This window comes from Prunus persica, chromosome G7 (assembly GCF_000346465.2).
Source record: "Prunus persica cultivar Lovell chromosome G7, Prunus_persica_NCBIv2, whole genome shotgun sequence".
NCBI lineage: Eukaryota > Viridiplantae > Streptophyta > Magnoliopsida > Rosales > Rosaceae > Prunus > Prunus persica.
In genome coordinates, this window is record NC_034015.1 from 19322926 (window position 1) to 19345461 (window position 22536).

At 38.2% G+C, this 22536-nt stretch overlaps 6 protein-coding genes and 1 long non-coding RNA gene across 10 annotated transcripts; 3 read left to right on the forward strand and 4 right to left on the reverse strand.

The window, feature by feature from the left end:
• On the forward strand, positions 553–3925 carry LOC18769599 (uncharacterized protein At4g29660). 2 transcript variants are annotated; one of them, XM_020567617.1, is made up of 2 exons: positions 553–1025; positions 2189–3925. In XM_020567617.1, the coding sequence occupies exon 2, from the start codon at positions 2728–2730 to the stop codon at positions 3331–3333; it is 606 nt and encodes a 201-aa protein (XP_020423206.1). In that variant the 5' UTR covers positions 553–1025; positions 2189–2727; the 3' UTR covers positions 3334–3925. The 2 variants fall into 2 exon arrangements, with proteins under 2 accessions (XP_020423206.1, XP_007202801.1); XM_007202739.2 differs by having other exon boundaries at positions 612–1025; positions 2189–2585.
• On the reverse strand, positions 5149–6498 carry LOC18770384 (cytidine deaminase 1). Its single transcript, XM_007202269.2, has one exon. It carries the CDS (start codon positions 6360–6362, stop codon positions 5448–5450), a length of 915 nt encoding a protein of 304 aa, XP_007202331.1. The 5' UTR covers positions 6363–6498; the 3' UTR covers positions 5149–5447.
• LOC18769405 lies at positions 8437–11431 on the forward strand. Its single transcript, XM_007202209.2, has 8 exons — positions 8437–8881; positions 9311–9378; positions 9491–9638; positions 9737–9817; positions 10275–10361; positions 10531–10616; positions 10850–10970; positions 11091–11431. Exons 1-8 carry the CDS (start codon positions 8600–8602, stop codon positions 11166–11168), a joined length of 951 nt encoding a protein of 316 aa, XP_007202271.1. The 5' UTR covers positions 8437–8599; the 3' UTR covers positions 11169–11431.
• LOC18769350 (tetraspanin-2) lies at positions 11610–13853 on the reverse strand. Its single transcript, XM_007202385.2, has 2 exons — positions 13033–13853; positions 11610–12163 (listed from the first exon to the last, which is right to left on the reverse strand). The coding sequence occupies exons 1-2, from the start codon at positions 13528–13530 to the stop codon at positions 11852–11854; spliced, it is 810 nt and encodes a 269-aa protein (XP_007202447.1). The 5' UTR covers positions 13531–13853; the 3' UTR covers positions 11610–11851.
• LOC18769512 lies at positions 14540–19569 on the forward strand. Of its 3 annotated transcripts, none has more exons than XM_020569160.1 (3): positions 14540–14990; positions 15068–16070; positions 19216–19569. In XM_020569160.1, the coding sequence occupies exons 1-3, from the start codon at positions 14773–14775 to the stop codon at positions 19399–19401; spliced, it is 1407 nt and encodes a 468-aa protein (XP_020424749.1). In that variant the 5' UTR covers positions 14540–14772; the 3' UTR covers positions 19402–19569. The 3 variants fall into 3 exon arrangements, with proteins under 3 accessions (XP_020424749.1, XP_020424750.1, XP_007203177.1); XM_020569161.1 differs by having other exon boundaries at positions 19230–19569; XM_007203115.2 differs by lacking the exon at positions 19216–19569 and having other exon boundaries at positions 15068–17211.
• Positions 17048–18390, reverse strand: LOC18770210 (1-aminocyclopropane-1-carboxylate oxidase 1). The gene is made up of 3 exons (XM_007202305.2): positions 18269–18390; positions 17948–18168; positions 17048–17870 (listed from the first exon to the last, which is right to left on the reverse strand). The coding sequence occupies exons 1-3, from the start codon at positions 18377–18379 to the stop codon at positions 17300–17302; spliced, it is 903 nt and encodes a 300-aa protein (XP_007202367.1). The 5' UTR covers positions 18380–18390; the 3' UTR covers positions 17048–17299.
• LOC109950449 lies at positions 20554–22328 on the reverse strand. The gene is made up of 2 exons (XR_002272655.1): positions 22151–22328; positions 20554–20852 (listed from the first exon to the last, which is right to left on the reverse strand). It is a non-coding gene; the product is annotated as an uncharacterized LOC109950449 (long non-coding RNA).

Below are 22536 nucleotides of genomic sequence, written 5' to 3' on the forward strand. Positions count from 1 at the left end.
ATAAATTTGAAAAAATACAATCCTATCTTTTCACCCACCATAATTCCTAAAATACCCATTCATTATTAATTCAAGCGAAACCTATAATATTATGGCAAGAATATATATATGTATATATATTTAAAAATTGAAAAAACGTAAAAAATAATCCACCCCAACCCCACCTCCCCATAGCTACCCCTCGTCCCTATGGAAAACAGCCCTCTCTGTAAGGTTGCACAAAAGTGATAATTGGAATTAGATCAAAATTGGAATGAAAGAAGAGTGCATAGAAAGGCAACCAATTGGAAGCACAATTTGGAATTGCAGTCAGTTTGTGGTCTAATATCCAATAAAGACACTGAAGATATATACTCTGTCTAACCCACAATCAAATAGCTATTGCCAGCAACCTTCTTCTCACCATATTAGCAATTAAGTTACCATTTAACTAATTTCTTCAACCATTTCTGCAAATTTGTTGTGGACTTGTTAGATGGCATGAGATACTTAGGTGAGGAAATAGCAGCATTCTAAATAAAAGGTAACTTTGTTTTGTGATGGGCACGTGTTAGTGTTTGTTTGGGCCTCATTTGGCTCCTTACCCAAACTTCAGCGAACGACATGCCGTAGAAATTTTATATATGCTCTCTCTCTCTCTCTCTCTGCTATCTTCAACCGGTTTTCCCTTTCTTCTTCGACGGCTTGGCTGATTGAAATAGTTCGTTTGGCTGCCGAGAAAATTCGGGAAAGAAAAAAAAAAAACCGAAAACCCAGTAATAAGAAAACCCTAGATTACGTATCCTCTTGTAGAGAAACTGCAAAAATACCCATTTGTAGCTGAGCAAGAAATTCTGGTGGAAATGACGAGCTATGTATGGAGGAAATATGCAGACTATATATACACAAAGTGGGAAAGAATGATTCTTTGGACCATGGTTGAGCCTTACAGCAGACCCAAATCGTTTACACCCTTGGTCACTATCTATGTAGCCGCTTTCTACACTGGGATCGTTGGCTCTGCTATCACTGAGCAGCTATACAAGGTAATTACTTTGCCGTGTCTTCTATTTTTGTGATTTTATTTTATTAATATTACTGTTAATTTTCTGGGTTAATTTAGTGGGTCTAGACCAAAAATTTGTTTATGGGTTTTAGTTCTGGTGTTGTAGTTCAGAGGAAGAGAAAGTTGGATTCTTTTCTTTTTTTTCATCATCAAATGGTGCACAAAATAGACGTTTTGAATTTTCAAAACCTGTTTGATTGAGCTCTGTCAAGCTGCTTATATCTCTAACGTTAGTGAGAACATGTCCTAAACTAGTGTTATAAGAAATAGAGTAAATCCTGCACCGCAGTTCGGTTTCTTCTTAAATCTTTTTGTTGGACTGAAATCTGTTGTGAACTTTATGGGTTTGTTTGATTGATGTATAGTTTAGGAGAGGCCATTTGATAATGCTCATGGCATTGTTTCTCCAGCTTCAAGGTATATATTGTATGAGTTCATGCCTGTGGCATAGCTGAGAGGAGTGTCACTTTGTCAGACCTGTCAACAGGTTTGGAGCTGGAAGGAGCAGCATCGATGCCTAATTTCCTACACACTTTATTGATTAGGTCTATAGGTCTAGTTCACTTCACCGTCAGTAATTTATGGTTGTTGCCATATGCCTTTTAGTCGCAGAGCTGCAATCTAAAGAGAAACTAATTTGCTCTGATCATTGATAATATTCCCAGAGAATAGAGGAACAGGGCTGGGAAGATGCCCTATTTTTCAGTTCTGGCCTCAATAGGAGATTTCTTGTGGTTGTCAACAACCTACCATTAGATTTTTCTTTCATTTATTTATTTTCCTTTTGTATCTATTGAGTGATTGGCAAAGAATTCGGTCTCATTTCAGCTTTCTGTCAGATTACATCATTGGTGTCACAGAAGTGTTGGCGCCAACTCTTAATGTGCCTGCCAATGTCCCTTAGCTAATCTGGACTTGTCACTTGCTCGCTTATATATGATGATCTCCATTCTTATCCAAGCTCACTTCATTCTTTTTTAGGAAACTGGTTTAGTTTATATATCTTTTTGAGATTAAGGTATCGATGAATTGGTTTAACTGGATATACATGTCTACTTATTTATCCAAAGTTCAATGGTGATAAATCTAGTCATACCAAATTTTGAAGACCTAAATAAAATCTGCACCTTTAAAATTGTGCAGGAGAAATACTGGGAGGATCATCCTGGCCAGGCAGTGCCTCTTATGAAGCCAAAGTTTTATGGAGGGCCGTGGAGGGTACAGCAAGGAGAGGTCCCAGCCAGTCAGTGACTGCCCTAGAAGAGTTGCAGAAATTGTTTCAAGAGTTTCTACCATTCTATGCGTTGTATTGGTTGATGAATGTCAAAGGTTTATTATGCCAAGAAGAATTTGCTATTCCATGAAGAACAAAAATGTAGAAAAATCCTTCATACATAATAAGAGAACTTGTCAAACTTCTCTTTGTATGGAACTAATGGCACCGTCCAATTTCACTTTTTATTTTTTAATTTTCTGTATAAAACTACTTGTATGATTTTGTACATGTAAAATATTTGAAGTCAAACAACTTAAACATTAACCCAACACGTAGCTGATATGTGATCAGTGATCTAACTAAACTCTAAAATTAGAAATCCAAGCTGCACAGATTCTGCACTCTTTCTCTGCCACAGACCTCCATACCATTTCTTCTTCTTTCCATCTCTGCCTGCCACCGGACGATGACAACTTACGGGACTATTCCGACAGAACCCCCTCCTTCCTCGAACCTACATTTTGTTGCACGTGCAAAAGAACAGATCGAGTCGGGGCTTGGCAAACGTAGGCCATGGCTGGAGATGATTGAGCTGCAAGATCTCACACTTCCCACCACCTTCAACCAATCAATCCAAAGAATCAAGTCCAACGTGGTGTTCTTTCGTATGAACTATGCCATAATCATATTGTTCATTCTCTTCCTAAGCCTACTATGGCATCCCATTTCATTGATTGTCTTCATCATCACGATGGTTGCATGGTTGTTTCTGTATTTCCTGCATGACCAACCCTTGATGGTTCTAGGCTACCGGATCGATGAACGATTGGTGACGATTTCTCTATTGTTGGTCACAATCGTCGCACTTTTTCTTACCAGTGCGAAATATCATATCATTGTGGGACTCTCCATTGGCCTTGGGGTTGTGTTGGTTCATGGAGCTTTAAGGGAGCCTGAGGATGTCTTCATTGTGGATGAAGAAGAAGGGCCTGGTCCTGGATCAGGTGGTGCACATGCTTTGAAAGTGCCTCTGAAAAATGCTGCCTCTTCTTCTTATTCTTTGCCCCAATAGTGATTTTATCATCTTGTGAATTTCTGTTTCTTCACTATCAATTCCCTGGAATCATTAAAAGTAAGGGCTTCTTTTTACCTTATGTTTTTGTTTGTAGAATTGTACTTTCTTTCCTTTTCTTTTAATTGATTTTTATAAAAAAAGGTACTTGTCACTGTTTGCACTATTTCTTTCCAATTTTGCAAACGTGTACAGGACTCAAATTTATAAATTCATATGTAAATGGTGTCATGCAATTGGACCTGAAACTGCAAAGAAGCAAAAGACAATTTCAGGTTTCAGGTTCTTCCTCTATGGGAATTGATGAAAAGAGTGCTTCAGTATGTTCAAGCAGCTCCAACTTTTTCTTCGACATTGTCAATTGGTTAACCAAAAAAGTGGACTGATGGGTAGATAAGGATGCAACTTTTGCCTCCAAAGTTAGTGCACGAGAAGGACAAGAAGATAGGAACATGGTGTACATACATGGACTGGTTTTGTCAAAGTTGCTTTTGGAATCTGTTTCATTATCTTGAAGTATTCAATTACATGTACTCCAGCTTCATTGTGTAACCTAGAAGGCTAGAACTACATGTTAGATAATATATTGAAATTTTCAACCAAATTGCAAGCTCCTTTATATCTTCGTGATGATACCGATATGAGACATGGCCCTTGCAGGGTCAGATAAGAGAACTGTATGCTTAGATTGCAGCATCTTTTCATATTTCGGTAAACTAAATTTGTTCTTGGCATCTCAACTTGATTGGCTCTGGAATGAGACAGGCATACAGCATGAGATTCCAAACTGTAATGAAGGTTTTGTTATCTCTTTGTTAGCTAAATTGCTAGGTCATAGTAAAAGTAAAGGTTATGGTAATGGATTGAAGTTTTCTATGTTACAGCTTGGAAGCTCCACTTTTCAGGTTTCTGTCACTTTCAGTGCAAAGGTTGGGTCCCTAGCTGGAATTTGTCTTTCTAGACTCTGGTTTTCTTTACAAGACTCATTATTTACAATGTAAAGCAACCCGGATCTTGCCATATCTGTCTGCTCATCCTCCCCCCAACTACTCAACTACCTCAGATGAAATCGCCGAAATGTTAGAACCTTCGAATGCCCGTTAAGAAGAGCCTTATACCCTCTAGATGAGCGAAACAACAGAAATGCCAACTTGTAACTGGCATCAAATCAAAACAGAGCAATTTAGTAACTTTGATGTGATACTTCCTCCTACACACCAGATATAACCAACCCTACCCTTCTTATTTCACCTAAAATCCAAAGTAGCTCATAGAGGTTTATAGAAGGGCGAAAGTGTCTTAAAGATGTGGTGCACTGGAAATCCACCTCGGTAGATACTCCACAGGCCTATCAAATTGCAAGTATGAGTGGACCAATTCAATTTAGTACTGCTACTCTATCTACACCATCCACGAGCTTAGGGGAATCATTCTTCTTTTGTTTGGCTGACTGTACTAACAAAAGCGCTTTTGAAAAAAGCTTGGCTACTATATGGCAACATCTACAAGGCCATGACAGCAACGTAAAGGAACGAAAAGGGTCAAAAAGAGCGAATTTCATAACGCAAAGTACTCAACTGAGCAATCTGCTATAACAGGAAAATACAATCCCACAAGGAAAACAAACCATGAAATATGAATCCACACGTTTGTTATAAATAAATAAATAAAAACACCGAGAATTCATTGGAGGAGAATGTATGATTAACTCTAATTGTTAAGATAAGTTCAATTTTTTGTGTTCCAATCTTTGATTGACAAGAAATCACAAAATGAGAAGAGAGGAAAACAAAGCCAGAACAGAGAACCCAAAAGGGGAAAAGAGAAAAAGCCCAAAAGATTCATATACTTTGTGACAAACTTACAACAAAGTGGATCCATTACAATTTGCATGGCATCATGCAGCCAAGGACATTATTGCTTATTGGTTTATGTACAGTCCAAACCAGTACACAGAAATCTGTGATTAAAAATAAATTAGAAACTCAAACATTACAATTGATCATCACCATCACCATCACCATCCTTCATTCATTTCATTGATTCATAATTCATCCAATAGCAACAACACTTGATCACAATCAGATTACTCATCACATTCATGGTCATCAAGATCAAGACTTTTTACAGGCATTCGAACCCGAAGCGCAGTGAAAAACCCGAAACTCAAGCTTGGGGGAAATGGCCTGCAAGAGCAGCCTTGCTGTGTGCTCTTGTTTAACCAAAACTCCATCTTTTTCCACCAAAACCGCACCTACAATTTTCTCATACCCAGCACCCCCACCAACAATGTAAGCCACCAGAGCCGATTGAACCGGGCCCATGCTCGGATTATAAGCTGCGGACTCCATGTACGACCCTTTGTAAACATTCCCATCACAGTCCAAAATAGCCACACCAGATGGGCACCCACTGTACGGAGCATAAGACTTGTTCGCGGCCTCTAAAGCCGCGACTTTTAACTCCGCATTCAATTTAAAATCGTTGGTTAAAATCTCGGTTTCGCCCAAAAATGACAGCCCGTTGTGGTGGTGCTCTAAAAGCAACGGCACGTCTCCTCCGAGAAGGTCTTCGGGTCCGAACCGGTGGGGGAGCAAATGGAGAAGCGGGTCAAACCGGTTTAACCCGGAATTGTCGTCTCCGGACTCGGCCGAGGTTATTAGAATCTTGATATCCGGGGCTCCGCGGATTTCTTGGAGGAACTGACGGCAATGGCCGCACGGAGCCGCCGAAACGGCGACGTATTCGAGTTTGGACTCGTTGTGGATTGAGAGGTTGGTGACGAGGAACTGCTCGGCGTGGACGGAGTAGTGGAGCGGGAGACCCGGGAACTCGAGGTTGCCGCCGAAGAAGATCCGACCCGAAGACCCGTATCCGATAGCTCCGACGTGGAATTTGGAGATGGGCGGGCGGGCGAGGGCCTGGGCGGGTTTGACTAAGGAGGGGAGGAGCTGGAGGACGGTGAGGTTGGATCGCTTGGCCATTGATTCGGCCTCGGATGCTTCAATTACGAATCTGGGTCGGTCCATTTTGGGAGGAAGAGAGAGGTGTCGGGTCGACCCGGTTGAGGAGTTTTTGTTGGGTTGGGATCAGAGAGGGGGCGATCCTAGAAAGGAGGAGGAAGAGAGTGAGGGAGGGAAATGGGAGTCGTATAAATAGAGGTTTTGAAGTGGATGTCTTTGCTACGTATTTTAGACAAAACCTTTAATAAATTAAAAACGTGTAGAAACTTTTATTAAAATTTTTTTTGACAAAATAATATTCTACATTCTATAAAAGGTGTTTCGAACTCGATTGCAAAACTACGGACACACTACTTTAAATGAGTGGCCTAACTCACTTTGCATTCCTAATATTAGAATGTGTCATAACTCATTTCCTTGGTGATAAAAAGAAAAGAAGACAAAAATCAAACTCAAAGAAGATATTGTAATTTGTAAATTTGAATTTGGATTATAGGTGGGTCAAAAGTTTATATATTACAAACTAAAATTAGATCTACGTATCCATCAATTGCTATTCTAAGTATATTTAAATATTAGAAGCGATATATGACCTTTTGCCTTTTGCCTTTTGCCTTTTGCCTTTTTCTTTTTCTTTTGCATGTATTATTGCATTGCTTAAGTCAGCTTCCTGCATGGGGTGAATTCCAACCAAATATTTTAAATTTTTCATTGTGGTTAGGCAAGAGAATACAAATATGGAATTCATAAGATAATATAAGATATGGTATTTGATTTGAAACATATTTGCCATATACATGAAGGGAAACAGATTTTCATAGGATGAAAATTAAAAAGAGAAGAGAGAAAACTAGCTAGCGCGAATTCAACATATTATATACATGTAGAATAATAATTTATGTTATTAGACCGTCAATTTCGATTACACATTCATAAAAAAAACTCACTTTATTAATTATTCACACCGAACAATTTGATAATATAACATATTTATATTTTTGTAGTAACTAATATATATCAAGCCAATTCCACAACAATGCCCTTTTCAAATGGAACAGTGGGTGGTGCTTCCCTGGTGCAGGCTCAGAGGCCACTTGCAGTACCTTTGACATAATTCATGAATAAATGATGGAGAATTTCTCCTCCCACATGCAATCATGCATGCATCTATAAAATATATATTTACTTGGATCATATGATTTTCTTCCAACTGATATAATTTAACATTGGATTCACACTTATCCTCTTGGAATTTTCTGTGTAATTGCTGCAAGCTAGCTAGCAAGCAATTGTTTATCTATTCTGTCATTGACCCTAAATATATTGCTTAGTTACTACTCTGTCTAGTCAGAGGTGCTATTTTCTGCTGTCACTAATTTTGGAACTTCCTTGTCCTCAACGATCCTTCATGTCCCTTTCCTCACCTTGCCTACCAATCTGTCTACAACAACAAAAAATTTTGTCATCTTGCAATTTGCGGTAGATCTAAGTTTTTGTGCTCACACATCTGTACTTGTTTATAGACTTTAAATTAATCTTTCTTTCCAATAGGGACACCAGCACCTTTCGAAATGGGGCTGATTCTACTTTTTTAAGTAAAAACTTCGAGAGGTCTGCCTAGACTCTGGACTGTTCCATCAGTTAACAAAAAGAAAAAATTACAATAAGTGGAAGAATGGAATGCAAATTACTATCTGAAAAATGGGAAAACCTACAAGCAAAGCAAGGAGCTAACAGAAAAGCCAAATGTAGATTGAGAGAGAAGAGTATCTGCAACATTAGGAGGAGCCAAAGGAAGGTATGAACTTTGCAAGCTCAGAAACCTGAGAGTACCAAATTAACTTGAACTCACACCAGATAAAAGATAAAAAGATCTTTCACTACATACAACTCAATCTAATAACCCCCACTTTCATAACATACATCTTTAAAGCTCCCAAATTCTCTACAAACTAATTTCAGTACATATATGCTGCATATGCAAACTCAACTCACTACTCTGATATGTTTCCTTTTTCAATATAATTTGTATGAAATTGGTAAAATTTTTCAGAACACAAGTTATCCACTTTCCCTATGTGTAGCATGTGTTCAATTAGCAGTCCAAAAAAGCAACACTATCATTTGATAGGCCACGTAAACTGTAAGTCCACCACAGATGTGGCAAGATGTGATCCAATATTTCCAGATAATCTAGAAAGAAAGGTTTTTTTTTTTTTCTTTTCCCTCGGTATCATCTTCATTTTTGTCAAACGGTAGTTGGTGCCGTTCCTCCCTTTTATGTGTCACTGAAACTATTAAAAATGCCCAAATGCATTGGCCTCAGACTCTCTCCTAGACTGCCAACGTTGGCGGGTATATGTCCTTCTTCTTCATCATCTCATTCGGGTCCTAGCGCTGTTGGGTCTGTTCCCATTCTAGCAAAAGCACTAAACAAGTGGAAAACTGGAGGCAGAGCGCCTCGCCGTTTGGTGTTGGGCCTGGGGGTCTCATTTTGGGCTCAATTGATGAACATGTCTGGTGCTGTTGGTGGCAAGTCTTTCACGGCCTCTGCAAGGCTCAAGAGCGGTCCTTCTTTTGAAGAGGTACGATTTCAGTCTATTCTTGGAGCTAAATTCTTGTTCTTTGCTTAGTTTATTGATTTGGTTTCTGGGTTTTCTCCAATTTTGGATTTTGATTTTGTAGAGGTGCTGTGTTGAATCTAAAGTTTTGACTTTTATAGGCAAATTCACATTCTTATGTGGGATTCTTCAAGGGTTATGGATGATTGAGTAATTTGTCTAGCTTGTAAGCTGAAACAGTAGAAGCCTTAAAGTACCGGGCTTGGTTGAATTGGTTCACAAACCCTGTTCTGCAAACAAACAGAGCTATTAGATTGTTGCTGGGCCACTTCTGTATCTAAAAATATTATGAATTCTTCAAATTTAATCTATTGCTTGATGTGCTTCATGTTGTGAATTTTTGGAATTCGGTTTGGTTTGCCTAATCCCCTTACGTTTTGTGTCAAATTAAAGATATTGAAGAATGTGGAATGGCCGGAGCAGTTTCCCTTCAAGGAGGAGGATTTCAAGCGCTTTGATGAGTAAGACATCTAAACTTTTGTTTTGGCATTTTGGTGTTCCAATGCTGAAACTTTCAGCCAAAGATTGGGTTAAGTTTAACAAGTTCTGAAAACTAGAAATTGATTTCATCAGGTCATCAGATCAATTGTTTTATGAGGCTCCACGCTTTGTGACACATATTGATGATCCAGCCATTGCGGCGCTGACCAAGTACTATTCGAAGGTGTTTCCTCCTAGCAACAGTCCAGGAGTGTGCATCCTGGATATGTGTAGCAGTTGGGTGAGATCTTTTAAGTTCTGGTTTGAACCTTGTTCCACTTGCAAATTTTGTAATCTTTACTTTAGGAGTAATAATCCTGTTTTTGATATTGTGTCTAGGTCAGTCACTTCCCACCGGGATACAAGCAAGAGCAAATAGTTGGGATGGGCATGAATGAAGAAGAGCTCAAGCGGAATCCAGTACTTCTTTTTTAGTTACTCATGTTTGGAATCTAAACATATTGACATAACCTGTTTTTCTTACTTGCAATGCCAATTGCATCATAGCCTTGATTATGAATTTTCTTACACGATTCTCGTTTCTGTTGAGTGGGTTTAAACCAAAACTAAGTCCCTTAAAGTAAATTCCTTATGCATTTTAAACTGTCCTGTCTTGAGGAGAGAGTCTAATTAGTCCCTTTTCTGATGATATTTTTTGCAAGCAGTCATTTTAACCAAAAGCTCACAGGGACTTATAACATGTAATTTCTTAAACCAAAGATGCATTAATATGTAAATAATAGGTTTCTTTGAAATTGCATAAGTATGGTGAAGCTTGTATGTCTTCTTTTCATTAGCTATGGTAATTGTTGACTAATCATGTATATAATCATTCTATTGATGATATGAATATACCCTCATCGATTCAACTTTGTAGGTTTTGACAGAGTATGTTGTGCAAGACTTGAATGTGAACCCTAAACTTCCCTTTGAAGACAATTCCTTTGATGTGATTACTAATGTGGTATGTGCATCTCCTTCCATCTCTTAAATTTCGGTAAGCTCCATGATGCTTTTGGGGCTCAAAATACCTGGTTATGTTTACATCTTTCATTTCCGGTTTCTAAGCACTTCATTTTGAAAGGCACAATGTTTTATACTGCTCTCAGAACTAGATGAATTTCAAATTGCAGGTTAGTGTTGATTATATAACAAAGCCTCTAGATGTTTTCAAGGAAATGCGCCGGATTCTTAAGCCTGGTGGACTTGCTATAATGAGGTGATAACTGATCATACTGTCTGCTTTCAGTCAAATATGTGCCTTCTCAGGTTTAGCTACAAATTTGAAATCCGAAGCATAAGATCATGTGTCATATGCATGGATACATCTTATACCTCATTCTGCACAGAAAACAAAGAGGGGTACACAGAGAGAGAGAGACTTTAGTTGTTTTTCTTAATCTTTCAGGTCTCTCCTCAACCATTTCTAACTTAATGAAAATGTCTGAACAGTTTTTCCAACCGTTGTTTCTGGACTAAAGCAATCTCAATATGGACATCAACTGGTGATGCTGATCATGGTTTGATCGTCGGATCCTATTTCCACTACGCCGGAGGATTTGAACCACCTCAGGTATACCCTATATTATTTGTGCCGTCCACGTTACTTTCTTTTGAATACAATCAAACCATGTACTGTAAGGCGTGGGGACTTAAACTGTAAATTTATAAACTAGTGTGCTACTGTCTGCAGGGGGTGGATATATCTCCCAACCCTGGACGCTCAGATCCCATGTACATTGTATACTCTAGAAAATTATCTACGGTATAGATACATGACGCGACGAATTTCGATGGCCTAATCTCAAGAGAAACTGTTACCAATAATTTCAAATTCATAGCAAGTGAACTTAGCAAGTTTTGCCTCTTCTTTTTCTGCCTGTAATGTTCACTCCAATGTGCATGCCACCATTTTATGTTCTTGATCTTCTAAATTGGTAATATCTCTGTAAAAAGGAAAAAGCAGAGCTCGAAATTCTCTTCTTGGACAATAGTTTCTAACTAAATAATTTTGAACACCTTGTTCCTTGCAAAGTTGGTCTCGCTAGCCGGCAAAGTCGGAGCATATTTTAAAAAGATTGTGCGCGTGAGGGTTGGCTGCAATGCTGCCAAATTGCCCATATTAAAAAATAAAATAGGTCTGTCCAAGAAGCCGAGGACCACTGAAACAGAAGCATCTTAAACCAGTAAAAAGGGGGAAAGAATAAAGAAAGAAAAAAGAAGCAGATAATTGAGATTCTATTCTCATCAGTATTCGAAAACTCAATTTACTAGAATTTCACCGCCTGTCAATTGTCTCCATCCACAGAATCTAGATAGAAAAAAGAACAGAGGAATATGTACAACACTAACACTACTGACAGAGACGCATTCATTCATCCAAGTATGTAAAAAAGGAAGACAAACAAAAGCCAGTGAAGTAAAAATTGGGTTGTGTTTGGAAACAAGGCAAGCTCAAGCCCATCCCTGTTTGTAGCGGCGGAAGAGTTCTTCTGTTTGTGCATTCTTGAAGGCACTGCAGGCAATAAGATAGACCCAAATGAGCACCACCACTGCCACGATAAGGATCACATTTGCCCTTCTCCACTCTTTCCTCAGGTTCCCCAATAGGCCAGCCCTGCAAGAATTGCAGTTGTAGCACAGCAGATTTTGGTCATTGTTCCATAACAAGCAGTCCTGATCAGCTCCCGGGTTTACTGGGTTTATCCACAATGTTGGGTTCACATAGTTGTAGCCACACAGTGTTGGAGGTTTACAACATCCTGACTGTAAAACAGTAGAAGAAAAAAAATTACATAAAAAAACCCAACAACAGAAATGTATGTTAAAATAATATGGAACAGAAAGGAAAAACACCACTGAATTTTGTCAATATGTGTGCTAAAAGCTGGCAGCAACACCAAGATGATCTTTTTAATCTTCAATGATTCAATCAACAGAAAGTTACAAACTGTGACCCCAGTTATGTTATTTTGGTTTACTTTAATTTGGTCTAACATCCATGATTTCTTATAATAATTAAGAAGATAGGCACCTGTGAATATTGGCACAAATTCTTCAAGCTTCACAATGGGAGCAACCAGTTATCATCAAGTAGAGCAAATGAGATGCCCCCACACATCATGAGGTTTTGTCTCTTTTTCATCTAATTCTAATGCATTATCAAAAATCATGCTGAGTCAAGCCAACTCATTCAAGGTCCATGTTGAAAGGTTGATAGGGGGCATGTAGTGTGGGTTGCATATAAACAAAATTGGTGGGTCCCACTGTAGTCTACTGTATGTGAGTTTCAGGAAATTTCTGATTACAACATCTAGTGATCTAGTTGTGTCATATTCTAGTAACTTCAGTCACCACTTTAACTTCACCATGTAATTGTCATAAGTTAACAATCATAATGTGGCATTTGGGAAAGTAAGGATTGAGGAATCAAAGAACAGTAAGTGTTTCTTTTCTGCTAAAACAGACACCAGTAAATCAACTCCTTTTTGTCAAATGGATAAAGGGGTATCTTTATTTTTCATGAAAACTGAAATTCAACCAATAATTACTGTTAAAAAAACCATCTTTCTCAAAAATTGAACAAAAAGAAACCTTTTTAGTAACAGAGGAGAGAAATTAAGAGAGAAACTTGCCTGAAGAGGAGAGATGTGAGCCATGAAGAACTGATCAGCAGAGATGTACTGCTGGTTGAGCTTAGGACAAGTATCAGAATCAGCCAAACAAGTCCTTATCTTCTGCCAAGTCCCGGAGTCCGTGACATAGTCCCTAAGCCACTTGGAAAACCCATCAAGCCTATACTCTCTATAGGCCCTACCAGGCACAGAATAGCTTCCATCAGGCCTTGTAACAGTGAAAGCGAAGATGAGCAGCACAAGGATCAGGATGATGAGGGCTGCCATGCAGAAAAGGTAGAGAGCCAAGAGACCCTGTTTGTTAAAACAGGCACCAATAAAGCCAGCAAGAGAGACAAGCAGCATGAGAGCACCAAGAACAAAGACTGGCCAGCGAAAAGAGTGGATGCACTCGTTGTCTGGCTTTGAGGCAAGCCATATGCCTGCGGCCATGATTGGGATGGCGCAGAGGAGGGCTATGAAATTGAGAATTGCAGTTATTTTGTTGCTCACTCCCATGGTGGAATAATTTTGGGGGAGTGGGAGGGTTAGAGAGAGTGAGAGAGGGGATGTGATTGTGTTTGGGATAGTAGGTGGGGGAAGGGGTTTTGTGTTTGCTTTGTTAGTTGTTGCTCTGTTCTGGTGTGAATTGTGATACTTTGGATTGGGTTATATATGCTTTGGGATTTTGTGTGCAAGTAGGGTTTTGATCTTAATTGGCTAAGGTAGATCAGATGTTTTCTTACACCCCAAAAGAGATGTCTTGTTCACTCGTATGGAATGCTCTTAGCAAAGTTATCAAAGAGCAGTGTACCAAATAGTCTCAGTAAATCAATATCATCTCAATATGTTGATACTGTTCCATTAGTCCGACAGTAAACAATCAAAACAATTTTGATATGATCTAAATAAAGTATTTTTATTAGGCATGGTTTCATTTTTGTTGGAAAAAAAAAATGCTGTATTGTTAAAGTATTATAAGATGTGCAACTGAGAGCTAGAATGGTCAACCTGCAAAACTTATCTGTAGCCGACGATTATGTCTACATCACGGCACGTGGTGTTGCAAATTTTTCTTCTTTTTTAAGTAGTTTTTTCATCTTCTACTCCAAGTAACAAAAGTAAAAGAGAAACATTCCTTTTAGAACAGATTAATTTTTTTGTCAATGCTAATGACAGTAACTTAAAATTCACGTGAATTGGCACACCCTCTGAAGCTTTGATCTCCATATCAAAATTTAAGAACAGATTAATTTTTTTGTCAATGCTAATGACAGTAACTTAAAATTCACGTGAATTGGCACACCCTCTGAAGCTTTGATCTCCATATCAAAATTTATAAAGTTTACGACTTTACTACATGCCGTTGAAATTACTCGAAACAAAAAGTGAAACCGCGTTTCTCAGAAGCGATTATACCAAGAGCCCCAGGCAAAAGCGCATTTACCGCGATTATCAACACGCCGCCAACCGCACTCAACAAAAGAGAACTCCCCGCGAGGTTACATGCTTGCCCACGTGACACCAGCGCAAGCCACCACGTGGCTTGTATTTGATTGGTCCTTGGAAATACCCCATCCCAACTCACGAGAAATTTCCAAAAGGCCGTGTTTGGCAACAAGTACAAACAATAACTGATACTCCAATCATCTGTTAGTTAAAAACGAACATTTAATTTTCCCGCGTCTTCTTAGACTCTCAAAACCCCAGAACGCTGAAACCTCCAAAACCCAACAGCAGAGAGTTACAGAGCAAGCGAAAATGGAGCAATGGGTCCCGCTCTTCGACATCTTCTTGACCTCCCCAACTCCCGAGTCCGAAGCGTCTACATGGTTAAACCAATCTTTCAGTGCCTCATCGTCAACCTCGACCCCGATTACCACAGGCTCTTTCCTCTCGTTGCTAATGAAGCCTTTGGATTCGATTGTCGTCGATGAGTCTTCTTCTTCATCTTCGGCTTGGCCTCCGTGTACAAATAGGTGAAGGGTTGAAAACCAATTGCTCTTTTGATAATTTTCATGGGTTTTGGCGACTGATAGTGAGTTTTGATGAACAGGGTGATGTTTATACAGACTCTACCGAACATGGTTCAGTCGCGGGTTCTGTCATTTCTTGGTTTTGAACGTCAAAGGTTTTCAAGCAGCGATTTGGCTAAGCTGGCCAGGACCGTTTTGAGTGGAAGTCAGGAGCTTGACTTTTGGGTACATAGGGCTGCACGCAATCTGCTCGATGTAGTGTCTGAGTCAAGTTACGAGTGGATTTCTTGCTTGAGTTTGGATTCTGGGGAGGATGAGTTTGAGTCCTTGCCGGGTTGGCTTAAGGATTCCGCTGCTTCCAGTGACTTGGTTCTACCATGGCTTCCTATATCGCCAGAAGAATTGGATTGGAGGACAGTGAATGGTAATTATGAAAATAACTATGGCTCATTGAGTCAAGTTGGAGAGGGTGAAGATGAGGATATGAATGATGTTCTGGAGGAAATGAATATTGATAATCCAGAAAGTGTTCATCTTGAACCTGAAATTAAAAAAAGGGCAGTAAGTTTGAAAGCTTGGGTTGTGGATTTTCAATCAACTTCTAAAACTGTTGGATTAGCAAAAGAAATTCGCGAACTTTGCTTAGAAAAAGGAGGAGATTCTTTCACAGTTTTGGGTCTGATTGAACCTTGGTTAGCTGATGATGAGACTGCTTCAATTCTATTATCTCATCTAACAAGTGGAAGTGAAGAAGAGCTTACTTGGCCAAGCCAGGTTCTGTGCTCGATCATGCTTCCCAAGTTGTTGGCCCTTGAGGAACCAGCTTCTCGTGTGCTAGTGACTGCAACAGTAGAGTACTGCAAGTGTCATCAAAGGGCCAGTGAGTATGCACTCTTATTTCCACTAATTCTTCGACGGGATGGCATCAACAACCCCATATATGATGTGATCACGAGGATCATCAAGGAAAGCTTGCACCCAGCTCATGTTGCTTCTTTCTGTCAGAAGCTGCTGTGTGGACAAAAAGATGAGAGGAAAGTCATTTGTCTTCCTTGCCATCAATATCTGATAACTGATAAAATGGTATGGACAGAATCATTTTTTAACCTGCTCCAAAGCATTTTGAATCATAATGTTCATTTATCACAGAATTCAGTTGACCAAATTATTTACCAGGTTCAGCAATTGGCTGAAAGATTTTCCAACTCTCTGAAATTTGGGAACTTTTTGTTATGTTTTGTCACCAAATGTTCTCCATTCTTGAAGCATCACAAGCTTATATTGACTAGAGTAGTTGAGCATAACAAAACGTTCTTAGCCAAATCTATATTAGGTAAATTGGCTGGCTTGTAGCTTTGATTAATTGTAATTCTTTGGTTGAGTTTTTGTGCTGTGAGCCTGTCTCTATGAATGTACATTTTGAACACCATCTAGATCTTATCTCAAAAGCTATTTTTTATGTGAATGAGCTAGTTTGTGGGAAAGTTCTACTGAAATTTTAGTCTTAGAGCAAGCCATTTTAAACTATTGATCTTCATTCACTAGCATTATCTAAGCTACTGGTTTTTCTGTTTATATTGAATTACAATTATGTTTTAAACCATTAGGTATTCAAGTAATGTTTAGAAAGCAATTATGCTACTGTAGTGGTTGTGTTTGACCTGCTTGGTTATTCTTCTCTTTTCCATCATAATAACCTTTGTTCCTTTTACTCATAAAACATGAATACGAAGAACTATAGGAAATTTACTCTGAGCAGGCCCAAAGGATATCCCATAAATCAGTTTGGATGAATTGTTTCATTATGTAGGCCACCTACTGTGAGTAATATGTTGGGCGCTGTAGATGTGTATCCTATAAGCCAGTGTCGAGAATTAGTTCGATACTATGACCTAGCTGGGATAAAAAGCTATATGGTAACAAGGTTATTTTTGTCCTCATCTGTAAAATAGTTCATTGATATCATAAATGATATTATCAATATCTATATACAACACTGATGGTATATCCCTCAACAAGTCTTAATCATATTAACGAAAGAGAATCGATAAAAACATATATTGCCTCATCTTGAAAGCATAAGAGATACCATTATTTCTATTAAGAACTCCCCAAACAAACAGAAAAATAGAACCAAAGAAGAGAGAGAAAAGAAATACATTATCCAGTTGCCAAGCATCTCCCTTTTTTTTTTTTTTTTTTTTCTCTCTGAGTGGTCTTTTATGTAGATGACATCAATAAGGAAAAAAAGAAAAACCCATGAGTGAGGGACGCAAAATTTATTTAATTTCCACTTTTAGGAAAGGAACCTATTATGCAATTTGTTTCATGGACTCGAATCTGCGGCCCTTGTCAGAAAACTTTGTGGTAGCATAAAACTTCAGGTAATCTTGAAAGCGGACATGATTGGGGTATAAGAGTCTGGGAGCTGGTGAGATAATTGCATCACCAGCAGGATTATAGAAGGTAGCAATGGACAGTCGACTTCCATTTTTGTCTGCCATGACACGGTGCAAAACACTTTTGTACCTTCCATTACTCAACACTTCCACTTGGTCACCTATGTTCACAAAGATTCTGTTGTTCTTGGATGGTGGAATTGCAACCCATTCTCCATCTTTGAAGAATTCGAGACCTGGAACTTGGTCATCTTGGAGCAAGAGTATGATCCCACCAGCATCAGTGTGCTCTCGAAGTCCTCTAACAAGTTCTGGCTGAGGACATTGAGGGTACTTTGCAACTTTTGTCCCCACAGAAGGACCCTTGCCAGCACAGAATGCATCCTTTATATAACCCTTATTCAAACCAAGATTCTCACACATGAGCTCAGAAAGTTTCTCTGCCATCTTAATCAGCTGAGGAATGTACTCATTCATTGTTATGCTGCACATATGATTTGAAGTGTCATTTTACAGTGCATAAGTTATGATTTCTTCCAATCCTATGGTTAAGTGACTTACCGAAGATCGTCTGAGAGGTTTGGAATATCTTCAATATTAGATGTGGGGCGATGCCAAATGAAAAAGGAGCTTTCCCAGTCTTTTTCAGAGGTAATATCTTGCTCTAAGCTTTTAGCCATCTCTGACTTATAAAAGCTCTCTTTCAAATTTTCCTCATAGTATTTATTTATCAATTGCTTCACTTTCTCCATCAGCTGTTTATCAATTCCATGGTTCTCAACCTGCAAATGTTAAGCAATATATTTGTCAAAACGATGTGAAATTGATGTCCATTTAGTTATGAAAATAGAAAAAGGAAAGGAAAAACAGAATTTTCTTTACTTGAAAGAATCCCCATTTCTCACAAGCTTGGTGCAGAAGATCCATCGTTTTGCTCCTTTCTTCCCCATTGAGCTCATCAAAGTCTATCACAGGGATTCCCATCTCCTTCATTTTCTCTAATCCTGATGTAGAAGATAGGTTATACAATGGAGTATATATAGGCCCAGAAAATATCATAATTACCAATATTATAATTATATAGAGGGTAGTTAGATTACAAGATGTGACAGTTACAGATTAACCTCGTTGAAAGGAGACTTGCTTGGATGCCTTGAAAAGAGCAAAATTTCCAGTCCAAGTTCAACTGCCAAAAACCCATGTGAATATTTTTTTTCTATAATCTGTTCTGACCAACAAGTCAATCAAGATCTTTCTCGTAAACAAAGTCTTGTTTCCTTCATTTTTGCAAGAAAAAAACTTTCCCTGATTATGTTAAATTATCTCTCTTGTAACCCCATGTGTTCATATGGTTTCTGTCAAGTGGGCTTTATTATATGCATATTTTTGTAGGGCATTACTCTGGTCAGTTGTTTTTGCATTGTAATCCTTCGTTTAAGCAAAACTAGGGGCAGTTTGACCCTGAATGAATTGCCATTCAAACAGGGAAAGAAAAACTGGGGATTGAGAAACTCTGCCAGTGGGCGCTTTTGTCTGAAAGTTGTTGCAGGTAGGTATAGGGCAATTAGATACTTCCAAGTCAAGCCCACAACTGAACCTTAATCACTATTAAGAAACGGTTTAGTTAGTAACCTTTGTGATTATGCAGCATGTCATGTGTTTTGTTTAATAAGGAACTAATTTGAACTTAATTTGAGAACTTATATATCTGCCCCTTGATCAGATATGGACAGCTAGGATGTATTTCGACTGTTCGTATCTCATTTAATATGCAAAACCCTAAAGTTAAATTCTCATTAATTAAATTGCCTATTATAAAATTGTTATAGGCTATCTCTTGCAGATGTGAAGTAGCAAATTGTTTGGATGTTCAGCAGCATATGTTGAGTTCCAATCCTTGGCTTGCAGTAACAGTTAATTGTTGTGATACATCAGAACAGCTTGATGAATATCCTAAGTCAAATGTGCTATTACATTGTATCGCGCCCACAGATTTCATTTGCCAAATTTTGTGAAGTATTTTTCTTTGTAAGCTTGTCATTTTTGAAGATTTGTTTATCCTTGTAAATGTTTCATGCCCATATTTTGTGAGCTATCTACAGACGTATCTGACATATTAAATTTAATCCTCTGAATTGTGTTGTGCCTTAAATAATATTTCAAAGATCATTCCCAAGAATGCATCAATGGGCAGCCCATACTTGAAGGTACTGGAAACGAAGCAGATACAAGTAGCTTGGGTGAAGGGGTTAGACAGCAACTGTGTGAGAGCAAGTGGAGGTTAAAAATAAAATAAATTGTTATGTACAAAGGAATTTTTTGACATATTGCATTATGATTTAAGAAAACAAAACAAAAAATCTATATTAAAAAAAACCTGCCGTGAAACATTGGCCCAAAATCGATACGATCAAATAACATTGACCATTTAATCCAATTATTATTATTTTTATTAAAAAAAAGCAAAAGTACTGCTTGACATTGAAAGTCAAGTTCCATGGCAATCCAAATTGTTTTGGGAACCGTTATTTTCTAATGTCCGTGTTTATTATCATTCCCGTTACTCCAAGTTTGAATTTCTCTGAAGACTGTCTAACACGTAGACTAGTTGAGAGATTGACTTAGTTTTTCTTGCTCTAGCATATCTAAATGTCAGAGACACCCCAAAACCATCAAATTTTACTTTGCTTTGTTGGTTTCTGACTTTACAAGTCACTTGGTTCTCAATTGTTTGAGGGAGAATTTACATTGGTGCAAGATGTCAAGATTTACAAGTTATATCGTAACAGAGAAGAACAATCTTCCATTCTGATGGTAAAGATTGACCAAATGATAAGTAAATTCTTGCTTACTTCATGTAATAATTTGCCCGTAGTATTTGACAGGAAGGAAATAAATGTCTATCAGAATACACAGAGAAACACTTAATTCAGTAGAACAGTAGCTCATACTTTTAAATGTCGATTTCGCATATTCTTTAGCGACGTTTTATTCTGTTGCTAACCGTCGTTAAGCGTTGATAAAAAGGTTTTTAGAAGCGGTCTGAAAAACTGCCGCTAAAAGACGACAGAAATATTGAATCCTTCCCACCCTTCGGGCAGTGTTTTGTTCGTTCAGCAACGCAAGTTCAGGAATCTCCGCATGTTTGGAAAGAAAAAAAAAAAACATTTCTCATATGGTCCATATTTATATATATTTGTCAAAACTTGCTCAAATTGAAGTCTTCTTTTTGGTGTTTTACTCTGATGAAAAGATTGTGCAGATATTAAATAGTTTTTATTTTCATTTGATAACCCAATTAATGGTAATGGAAATAAACAACTAAATGAAATCACTGAGGGATAGTATTCTCGGATCAAAAAGAGAGTCCAATAACCAAAGGGTCTCGTACGGACTAGTTGATGAAGTACTCGTTTCGAGCAGATTTCCACCTCAGAAAACAGCAATAAAACAAGCAGCCAAAGTGCTGAAATAAAAAAAAATTAAGGCATCAACATATCACAAACGCAGACTATTAATGCCAAGGTTAAAAATCACAATGGGCATACGAACGAGCATTAGAAGGAACCAGAACACCAGGTGAAATAGAACTCCAATGCTATCAAATAACATACGAAGCACACCATAATACACTGAATTTGACATCATGCCAAAAACAACCAACCAGAATGAAGTAACCGATACACACCAACAAAGCATGTGATGGAAAACTCAGATGCAGATTGTTATGAAGGTCCGAAATGAAAACGATCCACGTATTACAGCTCATTTTCATAATATGACTCGAGCAAAACGCAGTAAGAAAAGCCTCAAGATGTAAAGCATTCAACATCCCCAGAACTTAAATTTATCCAAGAACTTAGATTTATGCTTTCCTAGCTGCAATGCTAGTGTTTGTGTTATTTGAAGATACTATTTCAGTTCTTTTTTCTTTTTTGTTAACAGCATTTATGCTGACACAGTGATGCCAAATACTTTACCTCCAACTAGTCAAGGAAAGAAACCATATAAAACAGAGCCCAGAGGTCAATCTGAAAACTATCCTAGGGAATAACTTCTTGGTTGCATCAAACATTTTGAAACTTCATTATCATTTATGAAATTGAAAAGGGTGACCCAATCTTGAAATTGTTAACTTTAAAGGAGCAGAATCAAGGAGCTCTCTAAAACTAAATTCAAGGAGGTAGCTTATTGTGAAGAACTGACACTTCTAAAACTAGTTTTTAGTTGTTCACATACCACATTCCACTTCCTAAATATTTCATTTCTAGCACATGGGGTGGCACCGCAGTGGAAAAGTGGGCCAAACTCTCCTCTCCCCTCAAAGTGCACCCGGATTCAATTCACATAGGAGACAATCTTGAGGCAACCAATATAATACTCCCCCCTCCCCCTCCCCAGTCAATGACAAAAAAAATTATGCTCTAATTAATTTATGACCTTACCTTCTTCTATCCTTGATATTGGACAAAACACAGGTAAAATTACATGAACTTTTCATCTAATTAGCCATTTATTTGCTGCTTATCTACACTTCCTTTCCAGCAAAAACCAAAGGGTTCTACTAATAGCAGTGAGATGTATGAACAGTTTTCTGAACCTCCAACTTTAATATTCAAAATTCAACATCATTGAATTAAATTCCTAAATAATTTATCAATCGGATTGAAGTTTGAACCAAACCCAGCAATTAGCGACTGCACAATCGGAGCCCCACAAACTATTGAAGATTAATTTTACAAAAAAATGATGAATTAGAATTACCTTATAACTTAACAAGACTGTTCTGTTCCCATGCGACTAACGGAATTAGAGGCCACAGCATCCCAACACCATTCAGCGTTGTAGACGACGATTCAGAGCCCTCGTTCCCAACGGTCGTAGTTCTACAAGGTTACTATAACACCAGAAGACGTCGTCGTTTTCCTCGAGTTGTGGAGAGGAAAATGAATGAGGACAAGAAATTGGGTTTTGTTGTGGCTCAAATGTTCATTTAATGAGCCCATTTTTCTCTTTGGGCTTTGCACAATATCCCGAATGCAGTGGCCCAAAGGAGCTTCACTTTCTTGTGTGTGTAAGCCTCTACTTTCTTTTTTCTTAATTTATTTTTATTAAGGAAATATGTGCCTCTACGTGAGCTGGGCAATCCT